At 49.0% G+C, this 22,274-nt stretch overlaps 1 protein-coding gene across 2 annotated transcripts in view; it reads left to right on the plus strand.

Moving 5' to 3' along the window:
• Nucleotides 1-1,505: 1,505 nt before the first annotated feature.
• Nucleotides 1,506-22,274, plus strand: part of LOC134909670 (probable ATP-dependent RNA helicase DDX43) — a 575,661-nt gene continuing 554,892 nt past the window's right edge. The window contains exon 1 of one of the 2 annotated variants that reach the window (XM_063916810.1): nucleotides 1,506-2,004. In XM_063916810.1, coding sequence (XP_063772880.1) covers nucleotides 1,683-2,004 — 322 coding nt within the window. In that variant the 5' untranslated portion in view covers nucleotides 1,506-1,682. The remainder of the gene's footprint in view (nucleotides 2,005-22,274) is intronic. The other variant, XM_063916811.1, reaches the window with a different exon arrangement.

The raw sequence follows: 22,274 nt of genomic DNA on the forward strand, positions 1-22,274 counted from the left end.
CAAAAAAGAAAAAAATAGTGAAAAACACATGTCGACCTTTTTCCATGTCGACCTTGTTCCTGTCGACAGTTTGACCATGTCGACATAAGGTGTGTCGACCAATTGGCGTCGACCTAATGTGTGTCGACCTTTTTGTTGTCGACCTGGAGTCCGGATACCGCAAGGGTTTAAAGATTTGTACCAGATAGTTTTGTCTATGGGCCTAATTTATCATGGATTTCACTTGCAAAGCTCCTTGAGGCAGCTTTGCAAATGCAATCCATAGCAATGCAAATTGCATTCCGGGATGAAAATCGCGACCAATGAAACGGCGCGTGGCGACGCAGTCCTTGGCCTTGCCACTCTCATAAATCGAGGGTGACGCCCCCACTTCCACAAACGCCTGTTTCCCACGGGCCTAGCGCCCGCCTACCTGTACCGGTGGGAGAGGCACCAGGGGGGAGCTTCGTTAGCTCTTTTGTATTCCTCTCGTGGTGGCCTCTCCGGGTCCTCCACCTCAATCTTCGGCCGCTGACCCGTCCTGGCCAGCGGCTCCTCCGCTTCCAGCTGCCGCTGGACATCTTCTTTCTGGAGGCCGGCGTCTTCTGGCCTCTTCGGCTGCTACTGGAGCTCTCTACCCGACGCCTTTTTTTTTCTACGCCCGCCGCGCTTCTTCTCTTCTCCGTCCGGCTCTTCACCGCGGCCTCCTTCCTCTTCGGCTCTCGCCCGGGGTCTGACATCAGATGCCGGGAGCGGGGCCAGGTACGGCGCGGCGATCTCCGATTGGCTCGCCACGGCCGCTACCTATTGGCCGCCGCTCCGCGAGCTGTGGTTGGCTCATGGAGGGCAACAGTTTTGAAAGGCCGCGGGCGGCGCTTCCTATTGGCTGCCAAATCGGCGCCAAATTTGAAATGCCGCTGCAGTGACGCTGGGCATTGCCGCTCCTGGTCCGGTGCAGGGAACCAATACACGGTCCTGGCACCGGACACCCGCCGCCAGTGCTCTGTGCCCTGTGACACAGGGCACATCTCTACATGTGAAAGTAATTCAACCCTGGAATAAAGCAGTGTTATTCCTGGGTTGAAGACCGGGTCAGTGGCAGCGTGAACGGGTCCCCGGGTTGATGCCACCCGTTCACTACATAGGTTGAGGCGGCACGATGAGCTCATCTCCCAGCGCCGCCTCTGCCGCTATGGCAACCGACTCGTCACATTGCCGAGTCGGGAAGCCTGCCGTTAGCAACCAATGCTGGATCCCACCCGGGACAGACCCGTTTCCAATTCCCGGGTGGGATCCTGCATTGGCGGTGTGAAAGGGGTATTAGTCACCTATGGCACTATTTATTGTTAATTCACCAATGACCACCCATATGTACAAATAGTTTGTATTTACTGCACAACTGTGTTCATGGTTCGGCACTAAAATAGTTCAGTATCTGTATTTCAACACGCTTGTGAAAACATATTCCCATGCTTTGTATCTCATGTATCAAACACTATCAGCCTTTGGATGTACATTACATTTTCCGTCTGCTGCTGCCACTTGCCGCCTCCCTACAGTGACAGACTGGACAGTGCCCGTGGCCCCGTGCCGCTAAGGCGGGAAGCTATTACCCATGACGACCGCAGGCGCAGGGACGCCCTCCTGCTGCTGATGACATAGGAGCTCTGGCGGTGGGGAATCGCTCTGTCTGTTTGGGCGCCATGTCGGACTGGGAGGAAGACGTTGATGGCGGCAACTCTGGGGCCTGTGGTGTAAGTAGGCCGTGGACACCCCCGACGCGGCAGCGGTATGGTACGGACAGCGAGGACCGCACACAGTATAGGGATAGGGGGTCGGACAACCGAGGATGGCAGCGAGAAGAAGGCGGGAGCGGGTTCCGCAGGCCGGGCACATCCTTTGAACGGAATCCAGGGAGCGATGCTAAGTGGACGAGGGAATTCAGGAGGAGCGAAGGCGGCCAGGACACCTCGTGTCCCCCGATGTGCTTCCACCTGGACAGCTCGGTGATCGGGAGGGTGATAGGTGAGCAGACGCAGTGCCCCCCTGGACGCTGCCATATTGCATACAGTACATACACACTGTCATTGTATTTGTAAAGTAGAAACTATAACCTATTTGTCTGGAAGCAAAACAAAAAAACAAATGAGTTCTGTGTAATGTTATGCTGGTCATACTACAAGCATCAGAATTTCCCTACGCTGATACAATCCATCTATCAAAACTGGCGGCCGCCGGACATCAATGATCACCCATCTATTGGAGAATCAAGGTAATTGTTAAAATCCTGGCCCACTAATCCAGAACATTTTTGCTAGGAAGTGGCGAGTCAGGAATTTCTAAGATGCAGGATTTCCCTGATTACCAGGTGTCTGCAGAACATTGGGAAAGTCAATTACAGATGTATGGGCCCATACATCATTTTAGGATATATTGGGGAAATTCCCCATTCTGTTGGGGTTGGTAGATTGGAGAAATCCAACATGTTGGAGTATCTGGACTCTCCACTGCAGGGTTGGGATCTGCAAGTCAGATATTTTCAACATGCTATTTTTTACTTTATTAGCTGTTGTGATTGCGATAATTGGCCAGTGGTTGGTGAATCGTATTGTGGGTTGACTGAATGGGAAATTGGGACCGTAGATATATGGCCTGCATTAGTCATCGCTTTCTACAGTGTATAAAATTTTAGATGTTAAAAAAATTAATAAATACAAAATATATCTATTTCTCATACGTCCTAGAGGATTCTGGGGTCCACTTCAGTACCATGGGGTATAGACTGTTCTGCAGGAGCCATGGGCACTTTAAGACTTTTTCAGAGTGTGAACTGGCTCCTCCCTCTATGCCCCTCCTCCAGACCTCAGTTTAGAAAATGTGCCCAGGCAGACTGGTCGCACTCTAGAGGAGCTCTACTGAGTTTCACTAAAATACTTTGTTAGGTTTTTTATTTTCAGGGAGACTGCTGGCAACAGTCTTCCTACTTCGTGAGACTTAAGGTCCATACACACTTAACGATATAATGAGCGACGTCGCTCATTTTCCCCCTCCTTGAGCGACGTCGCTCATTATATCGTTAAGTGTGTATGCCGCCAGCGACGACCGATGCGCGGCCCCGCGGGTCGGCAACGATCGTCGCTGTCGGTAGGGCATGCATGAAGGATGTGGACTGTCGTCCACGACCTTCATGCAGGGCTGGCGGGGGCGTGACGTCACTGAGCGATATGAGCGGTCATATCGCTCAGTGCGTACAGGCGGCCGCCGACCGGCCGGCCCGGGAGGGGGAGACGTTAGACGATGTCGCTCACAGAGCGACATCGTCTAATGTGTATGGGCCTTAAGGTGGAAAAAGTAGGAACCAACTTCCTAAAGAGTTTCATGGCTCTGCTTCTGCTGACAGGACCCCATTAGCTCCTGAAGGGTACTGAACACTAGCTGCGGCTATGCGCTCACTACCACAGCATGCCGTCACCCCCCTAACAGAACCAGAAGTCAGAAGACGAGTGAGTAGTATTACCGGAGTATTACCGGAGGTCTGCAGAGAGGGATCTCCGGTCATCGTGACTGCTCAAGGTACCGCGCCCTGCTCTCCATTACACAATGCACAGCAGGGCGCGGGGGCGCCCACGCCCTGAGCAGCATGAAACCTACTCTCACTGGCAAAAGGTGGCATATGATGCTGTGGCACAGTCCTACACCCCCGCCAGTATAAATATCTAGTTCAATAGCTGAGGAAAAATGCGCCATTGCAGGGGGCGGGGCTTCTTCCTCAGGTAGCCAGCACACTGCTCAGCGCCATTTTCTTCCAGCAGACAGTAGGGGAAGAAACGCTGATCCTCCTCTCCACTTCTGACTCAAGTATCAGGGGGAAAAAAGGGGGGAAAAGTGTATATTGTGGTATTATTGGCAATATATATAGGTGGTCATTCCGAGTTGTTCGCTCGTTGGCGTTTTTTGCAACGCAACGATTAGGTGGAGCATGGCTCACAGCGCGCATGCGCAAAGTTATTTTACACAAAACTTAGTAGATTTGCTGGTGTTCTTGCGGCGCTTTTCAGGCGCACTGCTGATGGTGAGTGATTGACAGGAAAGGGGTGTTTCTGGGAGGTAACTGAGCGCTTTCCGGGAGTGTGCTAAAAAACGCAAACGTGTCAGGGAAAAACGCGGGAGTGTCTGAAGAAACGGGGGAGTGGCTGGCCGAACGCAGGGCGTGTTTGTGACGTCAAACCAGGAACTAAACAGACTGAGGTGATCGCAATCTAGGAGTAGGTCTGGAGCTACTCAGAAACTGCAGGAAATTATTTAGTAGCAATTCTGCTAATCTTTCGTTCGCTATTCTGCAAAGCTAAGATACACTCCCAGAGGGCGGCGGCCTAGCGTTTGCAATGCTGCTAAAAGCAGCTAGCGAGCGAACAGCTCGGAATGACCACCATAGCGCGGAAAGTCTCTGTGTACAAAGTACACGACACAGGGATTTTTTCTTTAGGCACTGAGTTGTGGACTGGCAATTCCTTTCTGTGTCCCTCTGACAGATTTTACTGTGGGTCTGTCCCCTATAAGCCCCGGAGTGATTGTGCAGTTGTGTGACATGTCTGAAGCAGGGAGCTCTTCCCCTGAGGGAGCCATTTTAGGGACAGAGGGTTGTAATGTGGTGGTGCTGCCATCACACCAAGAGCCTGACTGGGTGAAAGAATTAAGTGATCGTTTGAATCATATCAGTAAGAGATTGAATAAATCTGAGTCTCATGCAGAAAACTGTAGAAAATCTGTCGAAGATGTGATTTTTAATAGTTCTGCCTTTTCATCCACAGGGGACCCCTCTGGGTCACATAAAAAGGTCATTTGCACAAATAGTACAAACTGATACCGACACAGACTCTGATTCCTGTGCCGACACTAGTGATTCCAGGGGAATAGATCCAAAGTTAGCAAAAAACATTCAATACATGATTGTTGCTATAAAGGAGGTGTTAGAAGTTACGGAGGCCCCTCCTTTACCACAGGAGAAGGCTTACTTCTGTAAAGAAAAGAAAATTAATGTAACTTTTCCTCCATCTCATGAGCTGAACAGTCTCTTTGAGGGTGTATGGACAAATCCTGAAAATAAATTGCAGGTTCCCAAAAGAATTCAGGTAGCTTACCCTTTCCCTGCAGAGGACAGGAAAAGGTGGGAGTCATCCCCTGTTTTAGACAGTGCCCTGTCGCGGTTAACAAAAAAGGTGATTCTCCCTGCACCTGGGACGGCTTCACTTAAGGAGCCGGCAGACCGAAAGTTGGAGAATACGTTGAAATCTATTTATGTGGCCAATGGGACACTACTCAGGCCTACCATTGCCTGTGCGTTGGTGAGTAGTGCTATTGAAAAGTGGTCAGAAAACTTATCAGACATTGACACAATAGATAGAGACGAGATACTCCTAACGTTAGGTCATATCAAAGACGCTGCTGCGTACATGCTAGAAGCCATGAAAGATATTGATCTCTTGGGATCAAGAGCCGTTACCATGGCAGTCTCAGCACGGAGGGCGTTGTGGATTCGCCAATGGAATGCTGCGCAGATTCCAAAAGGAATATGGAGGCTCTCCCGTATAAAGGTGAGGCCTTGTTTGGAGATGGGCTGGATGCTTTAGTTTCTGCGGCTATCGCAGGTAAGTTGACATTCTTGCCTAATGCTCCTGTGCCGGAGAAAAAGACACATCACTCTCAGATGCAGTCCTTTCGGCCCAATAAATACAAAAAGGGTAAAGTTTCCCCTTTCTTTGCGGGTAAAGGAATGGGAAAAGGAAAAAAGTCCACAGCGTCTCCAGGATCACAGGAGCAGAAATCAACCTCTGCTTCTGCCAAATCTTCAGCACGACACTGGGGCTCCCTTGTGGGAGTCCATTCAGGTGGTGGCACGTCTGAAACTTTTCAGTCAGTTCTGGGTTCAATCTGGCCTGGACCCGTGGGTCGTACAAATAATGTCCCACGGGTACAGACTGGAGTTTCAAGACATTCCCCCATGCTGATTTTTCAAATCGACCTTACCAGCTTCTATCCCAGACAGGGAAGTGGTAGCTGCAGCAATACAAAAATTGTATGCAAGTCTCTGAGGCTGGGGAGCAGTCACAAAGGGGGAAAGCTTCCAAGGAAGATGGTCAAGGCAAGAAACTTGTCTTCACATAAACGTTCTGCAGTTGAGAGCCATTTACAACGGCCTTCTACAAGCGGTACATCTTCTTCAAGATCAACCCGTACAGATCCAGTAGGACAATGTAACAGCAGTCGCGTACATAAACCGTCAGGGCGGAATGAAACGCAGAGCGGCAATGGCAGAGGTGACAAAGATTCTCCTCTGGGCAGAAAGACATGCAAGAGCTCTGTCGCCAATTTTCATTCCGGGAGTGGACAACTGGAAAGCAGACTTCCTTAGCAGACACGATCTCCATCCAGGGGAATGGGGCCTCCACCATGAAGTCTTCGCAGAGGTGACAAGTCTTTGGGGGGTTCCTCAAGTAGATATGATGGCATCTCGTCTCAACAAGAAGCTTCAGAGATATTGTTCCAGGTCGAGAGACCCTCGAGCAATAGCAGTGGATGCACTAGTGACCCAGTGGGTGTTTCGGTCGGTATATGTCTTCCCTCCACTTCCACTCATACCGAAAGTTCTCAAGATCATAAGAAGAACAGGTGTTCGAGCGATCCTCATTGTCCCAGACTGGCCAAGGAGGGCTTGGTATCCAGATCTTCAGGAGTTGCTCATAGAAGATCCTCGGCCTCTTCCTCTTCGCGAGGACCTGCTGCAGCAGGGGCTGTGCGTGTATCAAGACTTACCGCAGCTACGTTTGACGGCATGGCTGTTGAGCGCCGGATCCTAGCCAGAAAGGGTATTCCCAAAGAAGTCATCCCCACTCTTATTCAGGCCAGAAAAGGAGTAACGTCGAGACATTACCACCGTCTGGAAAAAATGTGTCTTGGTGTGAAACCAAGAAAACTCCAACGGAAGAGTTTGTTAGGACGTTTTCTCCATTTTCTCCAGGCGGGTGTGGATGCGGGCCTACGATTGGGTCCAGATTTCGGCCTTGTCCGTTTTCTTTCAGAAACAATTGGCCTCCCTTCCAGAAGTCCAGACATTCGTAAAAGGGGTTCTGCACATCCAACCTCCATTTGTGCCTCCCGTGGCACCATGGGATCTTAACGTGGTGTTGCAGTTCCTTCAATCGGATTGGTTTAAACCTCTCCAGGAGATAGTTGAAGTTCCTTCACTTGGAAAGTGGTCATTCTGTTGGCCTTGGCATCCGCAAGGTGTCTGAGTTAGGGGCCTTGTCTCACAAGAGCCCTTACCTGATTTTCCATGAAGATAGGGCGGAGTTGAGAACTCGTCAGCAATTTCTTCCAAAGGTGGTTTCTTCTTTCCATATAAACCAACCTATTGTGGTGCCAGTGGCTACTGACACCTTCTCTGCTTCAAAGTCACTGTATGTAGTCAGGGCGTTGAGAATTTATGTCGCAAGAAAAGCTCGGATACGGAAAACAGAGGCTCTGTTTGTCCTGTATTCTCCCAACAAGATTGGGTGTCCTGCTTCTAAGCAGACTATTGCGCGCTGGATCAGAGGGACGATTCACCACGCTCATTCCACGGCAGGATTGCCGATACCGAAGTCGGTAAATACCCATTCTACTAGAAAGGTGGGCTCATCCTGGGCGGCTGCCCAGGGGGTCTCGGCATTACAACTTTGCCGAGCATCTACTTGGTCAGGGTCAAACACGTTTGCAAAGTTCTACAAGTTTGACACCTTGGCCGATGAGGACCTCAAGTTTGGTCAATCGGTGCTGCAGGGTTATCCGCACTCTCCCGCCCGTACTAGAGCTTTGCTATAACCCCAGGGTACTGAAGTGGACCCCAGCATCCACTAGGATGTATGAGAAAACAGGATTTTAATACCTACCGGTAAATCCTTTTCTCCTAGTCCGTAGAGGATGCTGGGCACCCAACCCAGTGCGTACTTTACCTGCAGTTGTTAATTTGTTGAAAATGTTTTCAGCACGTTTGCTGTAATGTTCATGCCCGTTGGCATGTGTTATGTTGAATGCCATGTTGTGCGGCATGGTTGATGTGTGAGCTGGTATGAATCTCACCATTAACTTAAAAGTAAATCCTTTTCTCGAAATGTCTGTCTCCCTGGGCACAGTTCCTATACTGAGGTCTGGAGGAGGGGCATAGAGGGAGGAGCCAGTTCACACTCTGAAAAAGTCTTAAAGTGCCCATGGCTCCTGCGGAACCGTCTATACCACGTGGTACTGAAGTGGGCCCCAGCATCCTCTACGGACTAGGAGAAAAGGATTTACCGGTAGGTATTAAAATCCTGTTATCTCCCATACCAAAAATTAATAAATCTTGCTTATCTGAGCCAAACCTGGTAAAATTAGTCCATCCCATGTGCCTTAATGTTCGCATTTTAATGTGTAGATTGACCGCTGTATATTATTTAACAGCTTTTGCATTCTCCAAATTACACCATGTATTTTAATGGGATGATTTATATTTAATTAGACAAAATACATTTTAATACCAATAAACAATTAATTTCTTCTCTTGAGCAATAGATGTTTGGTAACCTCTGTACAATGGTATTGATGCTACTCCCCCTACAAAGTGACCTGGGGATTTGAGGTCTGTCCGTATAGTTTATTAAAGTCTGAGCGGTATCTGGTCTCCAGGTCGACAAGACTTGGGTCAACAGTGTCTAGGTTGGCAGGGTCTCTAGGTCGACATGGTCTAGGTCGACATGAGTTTTTCACATTTATTTTTCTTTTTTAGAACTTTTTCATACTTTACGATCCACGTGGACTAGAATTGGGAATGGTAACCTTGCCCGAAGCATGGCGAGCGAAGCGGTGCGCTAATTGGTGTTCTCGGTCACTGTATGGTGAAGACGACACCAATTTTTTTTTTTCTTTAAAAACCTCTCGACGAATTAGACCATGTCGACCTAGAATTCCTGTCGATTTAGTTAATGTTAACCAATAGTTGTCGATCTAGACACTGTCGACCTTGAATACCACACCCAGTCTGAGCATGTTTGTGTAGTGGGAATAGCTCGGGACGCTGAGCAGATATTTTGCAGCCTATGGTGCCGTGGTCAGTCTTACGCTGAGAAGATATTTTGCAGCCTCTGGTGCTGTGGTTAATCTTACGCGGAGAGTGCTGGGTAGGGAGGCCAATCCCGGGCTGTTTATCTGCTGCGGGGTACACTGGGCTCCACAAGGATAGACATTGGGGGTGTAGAGTAGGATCTTGATCCGAGGCACCAACAGGCTCAAAAGCTTTGACTGTTCCCAAGATGCATAGCGCCGCCTCCTCTATAACCCCGCCTCCCTGCACAGGAGCTCAGTTTTGTAGTTGGTGCCGCAGATAGCAGGCACATAACAGAGGGGCTGCTCCAGGCAGCCCTAAGAAGAGCTTTTTTATGAAGAAAAGTGAAGACTTCAAGGGCTGCAGCAGTGTGTACATGTCAGGAGACATTCACTGCTGCAGCTCCATCTCTCCCCAGCGGCGCTGTACACTCCCGCGTCCTGGTTGCCGGGTAACTACAGCGGGAGGCTTCGGTTTTCTTCTGGTCAGGAACACACGACTGGGGCTCTCTGGGATCGCATGGCCGCGCTTCGGGAGGTGGTGAGTGTGTCCCGCTCGCGGGACCCATGCTGTATCGCGATCCGGCACGGCCGGTGGACACTGGCAGTACAGGCAATCCCACTAGATCACCAGGGCATGGGTGCAGGTCAGGTTTTCTCTTTAAACCTTTTTGTTTGTAGCCCGCAGTACCAGGTGGTTTTGCCAGCAGAGGGGATAAGGCTTAGACCTGGAGCCCCTCCCCCATCCCCAGGGCGCCATTTCCAGTAAATGTTCCCACCCTGGAGCTGCATATCTGTCTCTCCCTCACTCCCTGTCAGTGTTTGAGCACCATTTCTCTCAGCTACACTGTTCCTGGGACTGCTTGGGCAATTCCTCCTTTGTAAAGCCGCCTGGTAGTCAGCGCTGTGACTTTACATGACACTTAAGTATCCTACATGTCATTTAGACAGTGATAGTTAAGAGAGAGTTCATTTGGTCAGGGTTCTCTGGTACAAGTACCCTGTGATATACATACAGTTCTTGACTACAGAGCTATAATATATATATATATATATATATATATATATATATATATACTGGTCCAGTGCAGTATTATTGTTGGTAATAACCTCTGCATTGTATAACTGACTGTATGTGTGTGCATTAGCTTGCTGGGTGATTTCCATTTCGTGTCTCTCACTCAACTCGCTATCCCTATATTCTATAACCTGAGGGGGCTTGGTGCGTCATGTTTATAATAATATAGAATATTCACAAGATATACTCTAATTTGTATTTTTCTCTGTGATTTTAGTCGCCATATCTCTCCTGTATCCCTGCTTGTGCTGACTACACTGCGCAGGGGTTTGGGCAAGAGGTATTGTGCTGCTGACAATTGTACTGTGTTACCTGATATTGCAAGTTATATCATGTCTGCTTCTGAAGGTAACGGTTCTGGGGCTGAACACACTACCGGTGTTGCTGACGCCACAGATCCCTATGAGGAGACTATAGCAGCTGCGGGCTCTGGTTCTGAGGGCTCCTTGCCCCCCAGTGGAACTGTGGCAACGGGGGTCCATAATGACCCGCCGTGGGCTACTTTCTCCACACTTCTGAATACGCTAGTTACTAAACTAACACCCCCTATGGGACCTCCTATGCCGGTTCAACCGTATGTGGTCCCCGCGGCTAACTCGCCGTGGGCAGATAACTTGTCTGCTCAATTGAAGAAATTGAACCAGTCCTTGACTACTAAAAAGTCTGACCCTCGCTCGCCTAAGACCAAGGGGTCCTCTAAGCGAGCTCTTACCTCCTCACAATCCACGGCTGTCACTGACACCTCGTCTGATGAAGATGGCGCTTACACTGACCCCAGAGATTCTGACACAGATACTGCTGATGGGGAGGGTAGTTCACATGTGGATGTTCCTGATCTTTTGGAGGCTATTAAGTTGATTCTACAGATTACGGATGATCCCGAGCCATCCGTCCCTCCTAAGAAACCAGATAGGTTCAAGCGTCAGAAGGTGGTTAAACAAGTTTTACCTCATTCTGACCACCTAGTGGATATATGTCAGGAATCCTGGGGAAACCCAAGGAAGAAGTTTGTGCCTCAAAAGAAGTTGCTGGCTCGCTATCCCCTCGCGCCAGAGCTGTCTAAAAATTGGGAAACGCCTTCTCCAGTGTACTCGCATGTGGCTAGGATGGTGGTTTCTTCAGCTCTACCTGTCATTACTGTCACGTCTCAAAAAGAGCCTACGGATAAACGTGTGGAGGGTTGTCTGAAAGCGATTTACACCCTCACGGGTGCTGCACAAAGGGCCACTATTGCAGCAACATGGGCTGCAGAGGCTATTGAAACATGGGCCCTAGAGTTGGAAGCTGAAATCTCTTCTGACCATGCTAGACAATGCTTGTCATATATTGTCACAGCTTCTCACTATATTAAAGAGGCGACTTCTGATGCCGGTATTCTAGCAGCCAAGGCCTCTACTACGTTAGTCCTGGCTCGCCGGATATTGTGGCTGAGATCCTGGTCTGTGGATCTGGACTCTAGAAAAACCCTGGTGGTACTCCCTTTCAAGGGAGATATTCTGTTTGGGGAGGACTTAAATAAGATAGTGGCTGACTTGGCTACTGCCAAAACTGCCTGTCTGCCAAGTACCGTCCCTTCTGTGTCGAAGGCTAAAGGTACTTCCTTTCGTCCTTCATGTTAAGCAAAAGGTCAGGCGTACCACTTGCAGGCCCGCACTTCCAAACCTGGTAAGCCAAAGCCCAAAAGAGCCTGTGCTGCCCGTCAGCCAGCTTCCAAGACCGATAAGCCTGCCGCATGACGGGGTGGGCCTCCCTCTCGGCGATCCCAGGGTGGGGGGCCGGCTTCTAGGGTATACCCAGGAATGGTTGAAGACCACTTCAGATGCCTGGGTACGGAAAGTCGTCACTCGAGGTTACGCCATAGCCTTCAAAAACCGCCCCCCTCATCGATTTTGCCTGACAGACGTCCCTTTGGACCAGACAAAGGCAAAAACTCTACATTCGGTGGTACAGACCCTCCTGGACACAGGAGTGGTAATACAGGTGCCTCTTGCTCAGAGAGGCCGGGGGTACTATTCTCCGCTGTTTCTAGTCCCGAAACCGAATGGGTCCTTCCGGCCCATTCTCAACCTCAAGGCATTGAACAAGTTTGTGAAGGGTCTCCAAGTTCCGTATGGAAACCCTTCGCTCTATAGTTCTGGCCTTGGAACCTGGGAATTATATGGTCCCCCTGGACATACAGGATGCTTACCTGCAAATTCCTATAGCAGTGTCGCATCAGCAATACCTGAGGTTTGCGATTGGCAACCTCCATTACCAGTTTCGGGCGTTACCTTTTGGTTTAACTACGGCTCCGCGAGTCTTCACCAAAGTTATGGCGGTGATGACGGTGGTACTCCGCCGTCAAGGGGTCAGGATCCTACCGTATCTGGACGACTTGTTGATCCTGGCAAATTCCCCAGAACTTCTCCTGCGTCATCTGGATATGACTGTCCGGTTTCTGCAAGCCCACGGGTGGCTCATCAACTGGAAGAAATCCTCTCTGGTCCCTGCTCAGAGCATGGTGCACCTGGGAGCACTATTGGACACTCACAACCTGCAGTTGTTCTTGTCTCAGGAAAAATTTCTGAAGCTTCAGGACAGGATTCGTTGCTTCCTTTCTCGTCCGCAAGTGTCGATACATTCGGCGATGCAGGTGCTAGGCCTCATGGTGTCAACATTCGACATGGTGGAGTATGCTCAATTCCATTCTCGCCCCCTCCAGAGGCTGATTCTGGCCAAGTGGGATGGCCTGCCTTACCGGATCAGGTCTCAAATGATCTCATTGACTCCGGAGGTCAGTCTGTCGCTGCACTGGTGGCTCCAGGACCAACGATTGTCCCTTCTGGATATCCGACTGGGTCCTGTTGACGACAGATGCCAGTCTAAGGGGTTGGGGCGCGGTGCTGGAGCAACACTCCCTTCAGGATCGGTGGACCAAGGAGGAGTCTCTCCTCTCGATCAACATTCTGGAATTGCGGGCGGTCTTCCAACTCGTTGAACCTGGCCCAGCATTTAATTCAGAACCGTCCTGTTCAAATACAGTCGGACAACGCCACCACAGTGGCTTACATAAATCATCAAGGCGACACTCGAAGCCGTTTGGCAATGAAGGAAGTCTCACGGATTCTGCAATGGGCGGAACGCCATCTACCGGCCATATCGGCAATATTCATTCCGGGAGTCCTGAATTGGGAAGCGGACTTTCTCAGTCGTCAGGACATACACGCCGGAGAGTGGGGCCTCCATCCAGAAGTGTTTCAACTCCTAGTGGAAAGGTGGGGCCTTCCAGACGTAGATCTGATGGCGTCTCGACACAATCACAAGGTTCCGGTCTTCGGAGCAAGGACAAGGGATCCTCAAGCAGCATTCGTGGATGCGCTGGCGGTGTCGTGGAGGTTTCGGCTGCCGTACGTGTTCTCTCCGGTGTCACTCCTGCCCAGGGTAATTCGGAAGTTCAAGCAGGAAAGAGGAATCCTGCTTCTCATAGCTCCAGCGTGGCCCAGACGGCATTGGTTCTCAGACCTGCAGGGCCTATTGTCAGAGCGTCCAATCCTACTTCCACAATGCCCAGACCTCCTCGTTCAGGGCCAGGACCTAGCCCGGCTGTCTTTGACGGCGTGGCTCTTGAAGCTTCCGTCTTGAGGACTAAGGGGTTTTCTGAGGCGGTCATTCAAACTATGTTGCGGGCCCGTAAACCGGTTTCTGCTCTGATTTACCATAGGGTCTTGCATTCTTACTTTGTTTTGTGCACATCTAACAATTATGACGCTTCCAAGTTTAGTACAGCCAAGCTTTTGGCTTTTCTTCAGCAGGGCCTGGACTTGGGCCTGCGTCTGGCCTCCCTCAAAGTTAAAATTTCTGCCTTGTCGGTGTGGTTTCTGAGAAAAATTGCGACCTTACCTGATGTGCATACCTTTACTCAGGGTGTGTTGCGTATCCAACCTCCCTATGTCCCGCCTGTGGCTCCTTGGGACTTGTCGGTGGTATTGGAGGCATTACAAGAGTCTCCGTTTGAACCTCTTGGGTCAGCTGATCTTAAGTGGCTTTCCCTTAAGGTGGTGTTTCTGCTGGCTATTGCCTCAGCTAGAAGAGTGTTGGATTTGGGTGCTTTGTCTTGTAGTTCTCCATATCTGATATTTCACCGTGACCGGGCGGTTCTTAGGAGTCGTCCTGGTTATTTGCCTAAGGTGGTTTCTTCGTTCCACCTAAACCAGGAGATTGTGGTTCCGGCACTTGTTTCTCCTGATCTGTCTCCCAAAGAGCGGTCCTTGGATGTGGTACGGGCTCTCCGTATCTATGTGAAGAGAACTGCTTCTATTAGGAAATCTGATTCTCTCTTTGTTCTGTTTGGGTTTCACAAACGGGGCTGGTCTGCTCACAAGCAGACTTTGGCCAGATGGATTAGAATGGTGATTGCACATGCTTATGCGAGGGCTGGTCTGTCAGCTCCTGCTCACATTACGCCCATTCTACTCGGTCAGTTGGACCTTCTTGGGCGGCCCGCCGTGGTGCGACCCTTGAACAATTGTTCAAGGCGGCTACGTGGTCCTCGGTGAACACTTCATAAGGTTCTGTGCCTTCGATACTGCCGCTTCCCAGGATGCTTCCTTTGGACGCCGGGTTCTTGTGCCCGCTTCAGTACGTCCCCTCCCATAGGGGACTGCTTTAGGACATCCCCAATGTCTATCCTTGTGGAGCCCAGTGTAGGCCGCAGCAGGAAACGAGTTTTCTGGTAAGAACTTACCTTTGTTAAAACTCTTTCTGCGAGGTACACTGGGCTCCACAAGGCGCCCACCCTGACGCACTTAGCTTCTTTGGGTTGGTATGGCATTAGCCGCTGACACTTTCCCCTGTCGTGAGAGTGTGGTGTATGTGGCTACTAACTGTTGTTGTCTCTTTTCCTGCTACTGCATTTGGCTGGTTAACTAAAAACTGAGCTCCTGTGCAGGGAGGCGGGGTTATAGAGGAGGCGGCGCTATGCATCTTGGGAACAGTCAAAGCTTTTGAGCCTGTTGGTGCCTCGGATCAAGATCCTACTCTACACCCCCAATGTCTATCATTGTGGATCGCAGTGTACCTCGCAGAAAGAGTTTTAACAAAAGTAAGTTCTTGCCATAAAACTCATTTTTTTTCAATCCCGGGGATCTGGATTTAAAAACGATCAATCCCTGGGATTTCCGGTATATCCAGGATTGATTTGTCAATGTCCCACCCCCCCCATAATATTCCATTGTCTAATCAACAGGGTGGGTCCACTTACGGAGGACTGCAGTGCAGTGAGGTGAGGGCAGTTCGGGCTGCGCACGCGGTTGATGTCCGGCTGCGCAGCGTGACCTCTGACATTGTCACGCTGCGCAGTGCGCACAGCCGGGGGCAGGGATTGTGTTTTATTTAAAATTGCAACCACATATTTAAATTTTTGTTCAAATAAATATAAGGTAACAGCATATTCCATATGTAGTTCTAAACAAGAATTAAACCAAACCAAAACTTTTACATATACCACATAATCATAAAATAGGAATTTAATACCTACCAGTAATTGCTTTTCTCGTAGTCCGTAGTGGATACTGGGGAACTGTACTTTAGTACCATGGGATATAGATCGGGTCCACTGGAGCCTGGCACTTTAAAATCTTTAGTGTGTGTATGTGTGTGCTGGCTCCTCCCCTCTATGCCCCTCCTACCAGACTCCGTCTAGGAAAACTGTGCCTGAGGAGACTGACATACAACGAGAGAAGGAATAAATACAACAGCAGTGAGACAACAAGCCAACACACAACCATAACCAAAAGGAGGGCGCTAACCAGAACAGAGGATAGCAACACCAACCCAACCAGGATAGCATGGCTATCCCAACAACATAAAGGGACCGCAACGGCTGACCAACCAAATACTTACTAAAGTAAGCAGGAATCGAAGTACTGAGGCTGGTGCCCAGAATCCACTATGGACTACGAGAAAAGGATTATCCGGTAGGTATTAAATTCCTATTTTCTCTAACGTCCTAGTGGGTACTGGGGAACTGTACTTTAGTACCATGGGGATGTCTCAAAGCTCCCAAACGGGTGGGAGAGTGCTGAGACTCCTGTAAAACCGCCTGACCAAACTGAAGGTCATCCCTGGCCAATGTGTCGAACCAATAGAATTTCACAAAAGTGTTCGAACCAGACCAAGTAGCAGCTTGGCACAACTGCAATGCCGAGACACCCCGGGCAGCCGCCCAGGAAGAGCCCACAGACCTCGTCGAGTGGGCCTGAATAGACGTCGGCAAAGGCAGAGCCGCCGAAGTATATATAGGTCTGCTAAATGGTCAAACAGAGCCAACGAGCAATGGATTGCTTGGAAGCTGGACCACCAATCTTGGTGGCATCATTAAGGACAAACAGCGAATCCGATTTCCGATGACGAGCCGTACTCTTGACATAAATCTTCAGGGCCCTCACTACATCGAAGAACTCAGGCCCAATAGAAGCATCCGACAACACAGCATCCGAGAACCACAATGGGTTGATTGTCGTGAAAAGCTGAAACCACTTTTGGCAAAAACTGAGGACGGGTCCTGAGTTCCGCCCTGTCTTCATGAAAAATCAAGGACTCTTACAGGATAAGGCCCCCAATTCATAGACACGTCTTGCAGACGCCAGTGCTAATAACATCACCGTTTTCCAGGTGAGAAATTTTAACTCCATCATATGTAAGGATTCAAACCAGTCCGATTGAAGAAAGGACAAAACTATATTGATATCGCACGGAACCGTGGGAGGTACAAAGGGCGGTTGCATATGAAGAACTCTTTTTAGAAAAGTTTGTACATGGCAAGTTGTTTCTGGAAGAAAATAGAGAGCGCCGAAATCTGGACTTTGGTGGAGCCTAAACTTAGGCCCATATCCACTCCTGCTTGCAGGAAAAGTAGAAAACGACCAATTCTAAATTCCACAGCAGACGCCTTTCTACTTTCACACCAGGAAACATACTTCTTCCAGATACGATGATAATGTTTTGATGTAACCATACTCCTGGCTTGGACCATGGTGGAAATAACCCGGGAGGGAAGACCCTTTCTTGCTAGAATCTCCTTCTCAACTTAAAAGCTGTCAAACGTAGCCGCTGTAGGTCTGGATAGACGAACGGACCTTGTTGAAGAAGATCCTGTTGGAGCGGTAGAGGCCAGGGATCCTCCAGTGCCATGGTTAGGAGGTCCGAGTACCACGCCTGTCGAGGCCAATACGGGGCAATTAGAATTGCTTGAACGCTTTCCCTTCTTAGCCTTTTTAGAACCCTTGGGATTAGCGGTAGAGGAGGGAACAGGTACACAAATTGGTACATCCATAGCGTCAGCGCGTCCACTGCTTCAGCCTGCGGATCCCTCGTTCTGGATCAGTAACGGCCTAGCTTCTTGTTGAGACGAGAAGCCATCAGATCTATCTGCGGACAGCCCCATCGGTGAATTAACTGTTGAAACACTTGGGGATGTAGGCCCCATTCCCCCGGATGGAGGTCATGTCTGCTGAGGAAGTCCGCTTCCCAGTTGTCCACTCCTGGAATGAATATGGCTTAGATGGCCTTTGCGTTGGCCTCCGCCCAGAGGAGGACTTTTGATACTTCTCGCATCGCCGCTCTGCTTCTTGTTCCCCCTTGTCGATTTATATACGCCACCACCGTGGCGTTGTCCAATTTATCCTGTATCGCCTGATCCCTAAGGAGATGGGAAGCTTGCAGAAGGTATTGTAAATTGCCCTGAGTTCCAGGATGTTTATTGGCAGAGCAGACTCCTCACTTGACCATATCCCCTTGAACTGGGCCCCTTGGGTCACAGCCCACCAACCCCGGAGTCTGGCATCCGTCGTTAGTAGAATCCACGAGTGGATATTGAAATTCCTGCCTTCTACCAGGTGAGGAACTTGAAGCCACCATAATAGAGAAATCCGGGCTTTTGGAGATAAGGTCACTTCCTGATGCGTGTGAAGGTGAGAGCCCGACCATTTGTCCAGCAGATCCAGCTGAAATGGCCAGACATGAAACCTGCCGTATTGGATTGCCTTGTAAGCAGCAACCTTCTTGCCCAGCAAACGTATGCAAAGATGTATGGACACCTTGCGTGGACGGAGCACTGAGTGGACCAAAGCCTGGATAGCCAAGGCCTTGTCCATCGGAAATAACACCTTTTGAGACACTGTATCCAGTATCATTCCCAGGAATTGGAGACGTTGGGTCGGTTCCAGGTGAGATTTCTGGCAGTTTAGGATCCACCCATGATTCGTAAGCAGGCGAGTAGTCAGATTGATGCTGTGCAATAGACGCTCTTTGGACATAGCCTTTATCAGGAGATCGTCCAAGTAGGGGACTATGTTGACTCCCATCCTGCGCAGTTGCATCCTCATCTCCGCCATGACTTTGGTGAAGACCCTCGGAGCTGTGGACAGGCCAAAGGGCAAGGCCTGAAACTGGAAATGGTCGTCCAAGATGGCAACCTGAGGTAAGCCTGATGAGCGGGCCACATGGGAATGTGTAGGTAAGCATCCTTGACATCTAGGGACACCAAGAATTCCCCCTCCTCCAGACCAGACATCACTGCCCGCAGGGATTCCATCTTGAATTTGAACACCCGCAGATAAGGGTTTAGAGAGTCCAGGTTTAAGATGGGTTGCACCAAACCGTCCGGTTTTGGAATGACAAAAAGACTGGAGTAAAACCCCCTTTTGTGTAACGGAGGAGGTACTGGAATCACCACTCCTGTCCGCAAAAGTTTTTGAATTGTCTTCTGCAAGGTAACTTTTGCTGCGGGCGAAACTGTTAAGCCCGATTTGAAACATCTGTGAGGAGGAAGTTCTTGAAATTCCAGCCGGTATTCCTGGGAAATGAGGTCGTGGGCGAAGTGTTGAAGGCGAGCAGGCAGGGGATCCGGTGGTCTGGTCCCGGGATGCAGCAGTTGCAGGTTTACGGGACTTACCTGAAAACAATAACTAAAACAGAAATTAAAGGAAACTCTGTGGTGCTTCAGAGAAATGCACCCGGCTCCTTGGGCACATATTTCTAAACGGAGTCTGGTAGGAGGGGCATAGAGGGGAGGAGCCAGCACACACATCCACACACTAATGGTTTTAAAGTGGCAGGCTCCATTGGACCCGATCTATACCCCATGGTACTAAAGTACAGTTCCCCAGTATCCACTAGGACATAAGAGAAAATTATATTTAAACAAGAAAATAACAAACAACTTTAGTCCCTCCCTCCCTTTCCACCCAAACCCTTCCCTTCTGAATCGTCCTCTAGATTCTAAATATCTAGGCAATCTTTATTCTGAACCTCCTTTCTCCTGTCCCTTTCCGTCTCCAGGACCAGGAACACATACTCAACTCCAAACTCCCACTTATTAATTTTCCCTCCACCATCATACATTCATCTCCATTATCATCATTATTATTATTATTATTATTATTATTATTATTATTATTACCCATACATCCCCCACTCTTTCTCCTCTCAAACCAATACTGCCAACACTAAACAAAGAAAGAATAGAGCATGTTTATAGCCCATCCAATACATGCAAACTATTTCCTCAGAAATATAGTTATACAAACCTAAAATGATTTGAAAGTGCAAAAACAGTATCGCCCAATAGACTGGAAAGAGGTTGCTGAAGAGGCTGAACGCTGCCCGGCATTGGAAATAAAAGTTGGCTGGCTAATCATGAAAACCCCGGAATTAATTTTAGGCCTAAATCCTACAATCACGGGATTGGCCACCATAGTGCTGGGTATCTCCTCCTACTATACCTCGCCAGATTATAGTTGTTCTGCCAACCTTACCTCTCATTTTAGGTTTGGTATTGGTTTGGTATTGGTGTAGCCCGACTTTCTATTTATGTCCGTTCTCCTCCCCTTACCTCCTGCTGGTGGGTATGCATGCATGTATGTACTCAATTTGTTTTTCATTGCAGCCATCTTAGTTTTCTAAATTTATTGGGGATAATTAAAAATTCTCTATCCTCTCTGCTGTTTGTGCCTCCAGTTGAGCCCTGGGATTTGCTCTTTGTTCTCTGGAATCTGCAACATTCTCCTTTTGAGTTGGTAGACCTAAAAAAACAACAAAGTTTTTCTCCTTCATCAACTAGGTGACACTGGTGTTACACTGGGGTGTTGATGGAGCCTGGCACTTTAAGAATTATTTAGAATTGAAGTTGGCTCCTCCGCTTCTATACCCCACTGACCTCAGTTTAGATTAAGTCTCGGGAGACTTCCATGTTTAGGAAGAAAAATAAACTTGCAGTTACTCTTCCCTCTTCCCCTAAGTTGTAGGAACAGATGTCTGCAGCCTGCAAACATCCAGATAAGAAATTCCAGATGTCCAGGTGCTTTCTCGCCTTTATCAGTTTCCCTCTGTAGAAAGGGCCAAGTGGGAAACGCCACCTCTGGTGGATCCCTCTGTATCCCATCTTTCCAAAAAGTTGACGATTCCTGTCCTGGGGACTATGTCCTTGTGTGATGGTTCAGATAGAAAATTAGAAACTACCCTAAAATCCATCTACATGGAAGCTGGGGTTTCGCTCCGGGCTTATTCCATAACAAATCAATACAGGGTTTCAAACTGACCATTTCAGATTGTAATGAAATTGGGTATATTTTATGCCTTGGGTGCGAAGATAGCTTCAAAAATCTTATGCTGATAAGTACACTGGATTTGAAGTTACATGCCTTTTTTTTTTAAAGCTGTAATTTATTTACAAAAAATATGCTATTAACGATCTTTTAAATTGCATTTGCAACTCAACTAATTGAGCTAAAGAGTTTGGCACGGTCTCATTTTAAACATCCTTTTATGGGCTTTAATATAGAACAGTAGTATTTTTCAGTAAAAATGAAAAAAGACCTTTTCAAATTCAAAATTTGGATTTACTCAAAAAGTAATCTTTTTAAATTGGGAAAACAATTCTCATTGTTCATACTGTTAATAAATCCCCAAAGTTTTTTTATTTTGGGATCATCAGGTTTCACTTCGGACTGTTTGTTAAATTAATGAAAATGAGATCTTTCTGCTGCGGGTTACACTGGGCTCCACCGGGAATGACATTGGGGAGTAGAGTAGGATCTTGATCCGAGGCACCAACAGGCTCAAAGCTTTGACTGTTTCCAGAATGCATAGCGCCGCCTCCTCTATAACCCCGCCTCCGTGCGGTTCCGGTATGAATGGTCGACCATGTTATGGTCGACAGTCATTAGGTCGACCACTATTGGTCGACATTGACATGGTCGACATGGACACATGGTCGACACATGAAAATGGTCGACACATGAAAGGTCGACACATGAAAAGGTCGACATGAGTTTTTTAACTTTTTTTGGTGTTGTTTTTTGCGTAAAGTGACTGGGAACCCAAATTAGTGCACCGCGTCCCCTCGCATGGCATGCTTCGGGCATGGTGCCTTCGCTCCGCTCCCGCTTCGCTCGGCACAGATTACCGTTCCAATCGTAGTCCATGTGGATTGTAAAGTATGGAAAAGTTCCCCAAAAGAAAAAAAACTCATGTCGACCGTTTCATGTGTCGACCATTTTCATGTGTCGACCATGTGTCCACGTCGACCATGTTAATGTCGACCAATAGTGGTCGACCTAATGACTGTCGACCATAACATGGTCGACCATGTGAACGGATACCCCTCCGTGCACAGGATCTCAGTTTTGTAGTTGGTGCCATGCAGTAAGCAGGCATACTACAGGGGGGCTGCTCCAGCAGCCCGGAGAAGCTTTTTAAAGAAAAATGAAGACTTCAAGGGCTGCAGCAGAGACACTGACTGTGTTAGATGTCAGTCAGACATCTCCTGCTGCAGCTCCATCACCTCCCGCGCCCTGGTTGCCAGGTACCTGCAGCGGAGGCTCCGGTTTTCTTCCAGTTAGCCACACACACGACCGCTGTTCTCCTGGATCGCGTGGCCGCACTCAGGGAGGAGGTAAGTGGGTCCCCCCGACGGGACCCGCTGTAAATCGCGTGGAAGACGGGCCGCGTGCGCTGGCGTGGACACTGTGGTAGTACAGGGACCCCACTAGACCAAGGGCACAGGTCGCTTTTCTCTCATAAACCGTTTATATAAGCCACAGTACCCGGTGGTGAAGTCCAGCTG

The sequence above is a fragment of the Pseudophryne corroboree genome, chromosome 4, assembly GCF_028390025.1.
Source record: "Pseudophryne corroboree isolate aPseCor3 chromosome 4, aPseCor3.hap2, whole genome shotgun sequence".
Taxonomy (NCBI): domain Eukaryota; kingdom Metazoa; phylum Chordata; class Amphibia; order Anura; family Myobatrachidae; genus Pseudophryne; species Pseudophryne corroboree.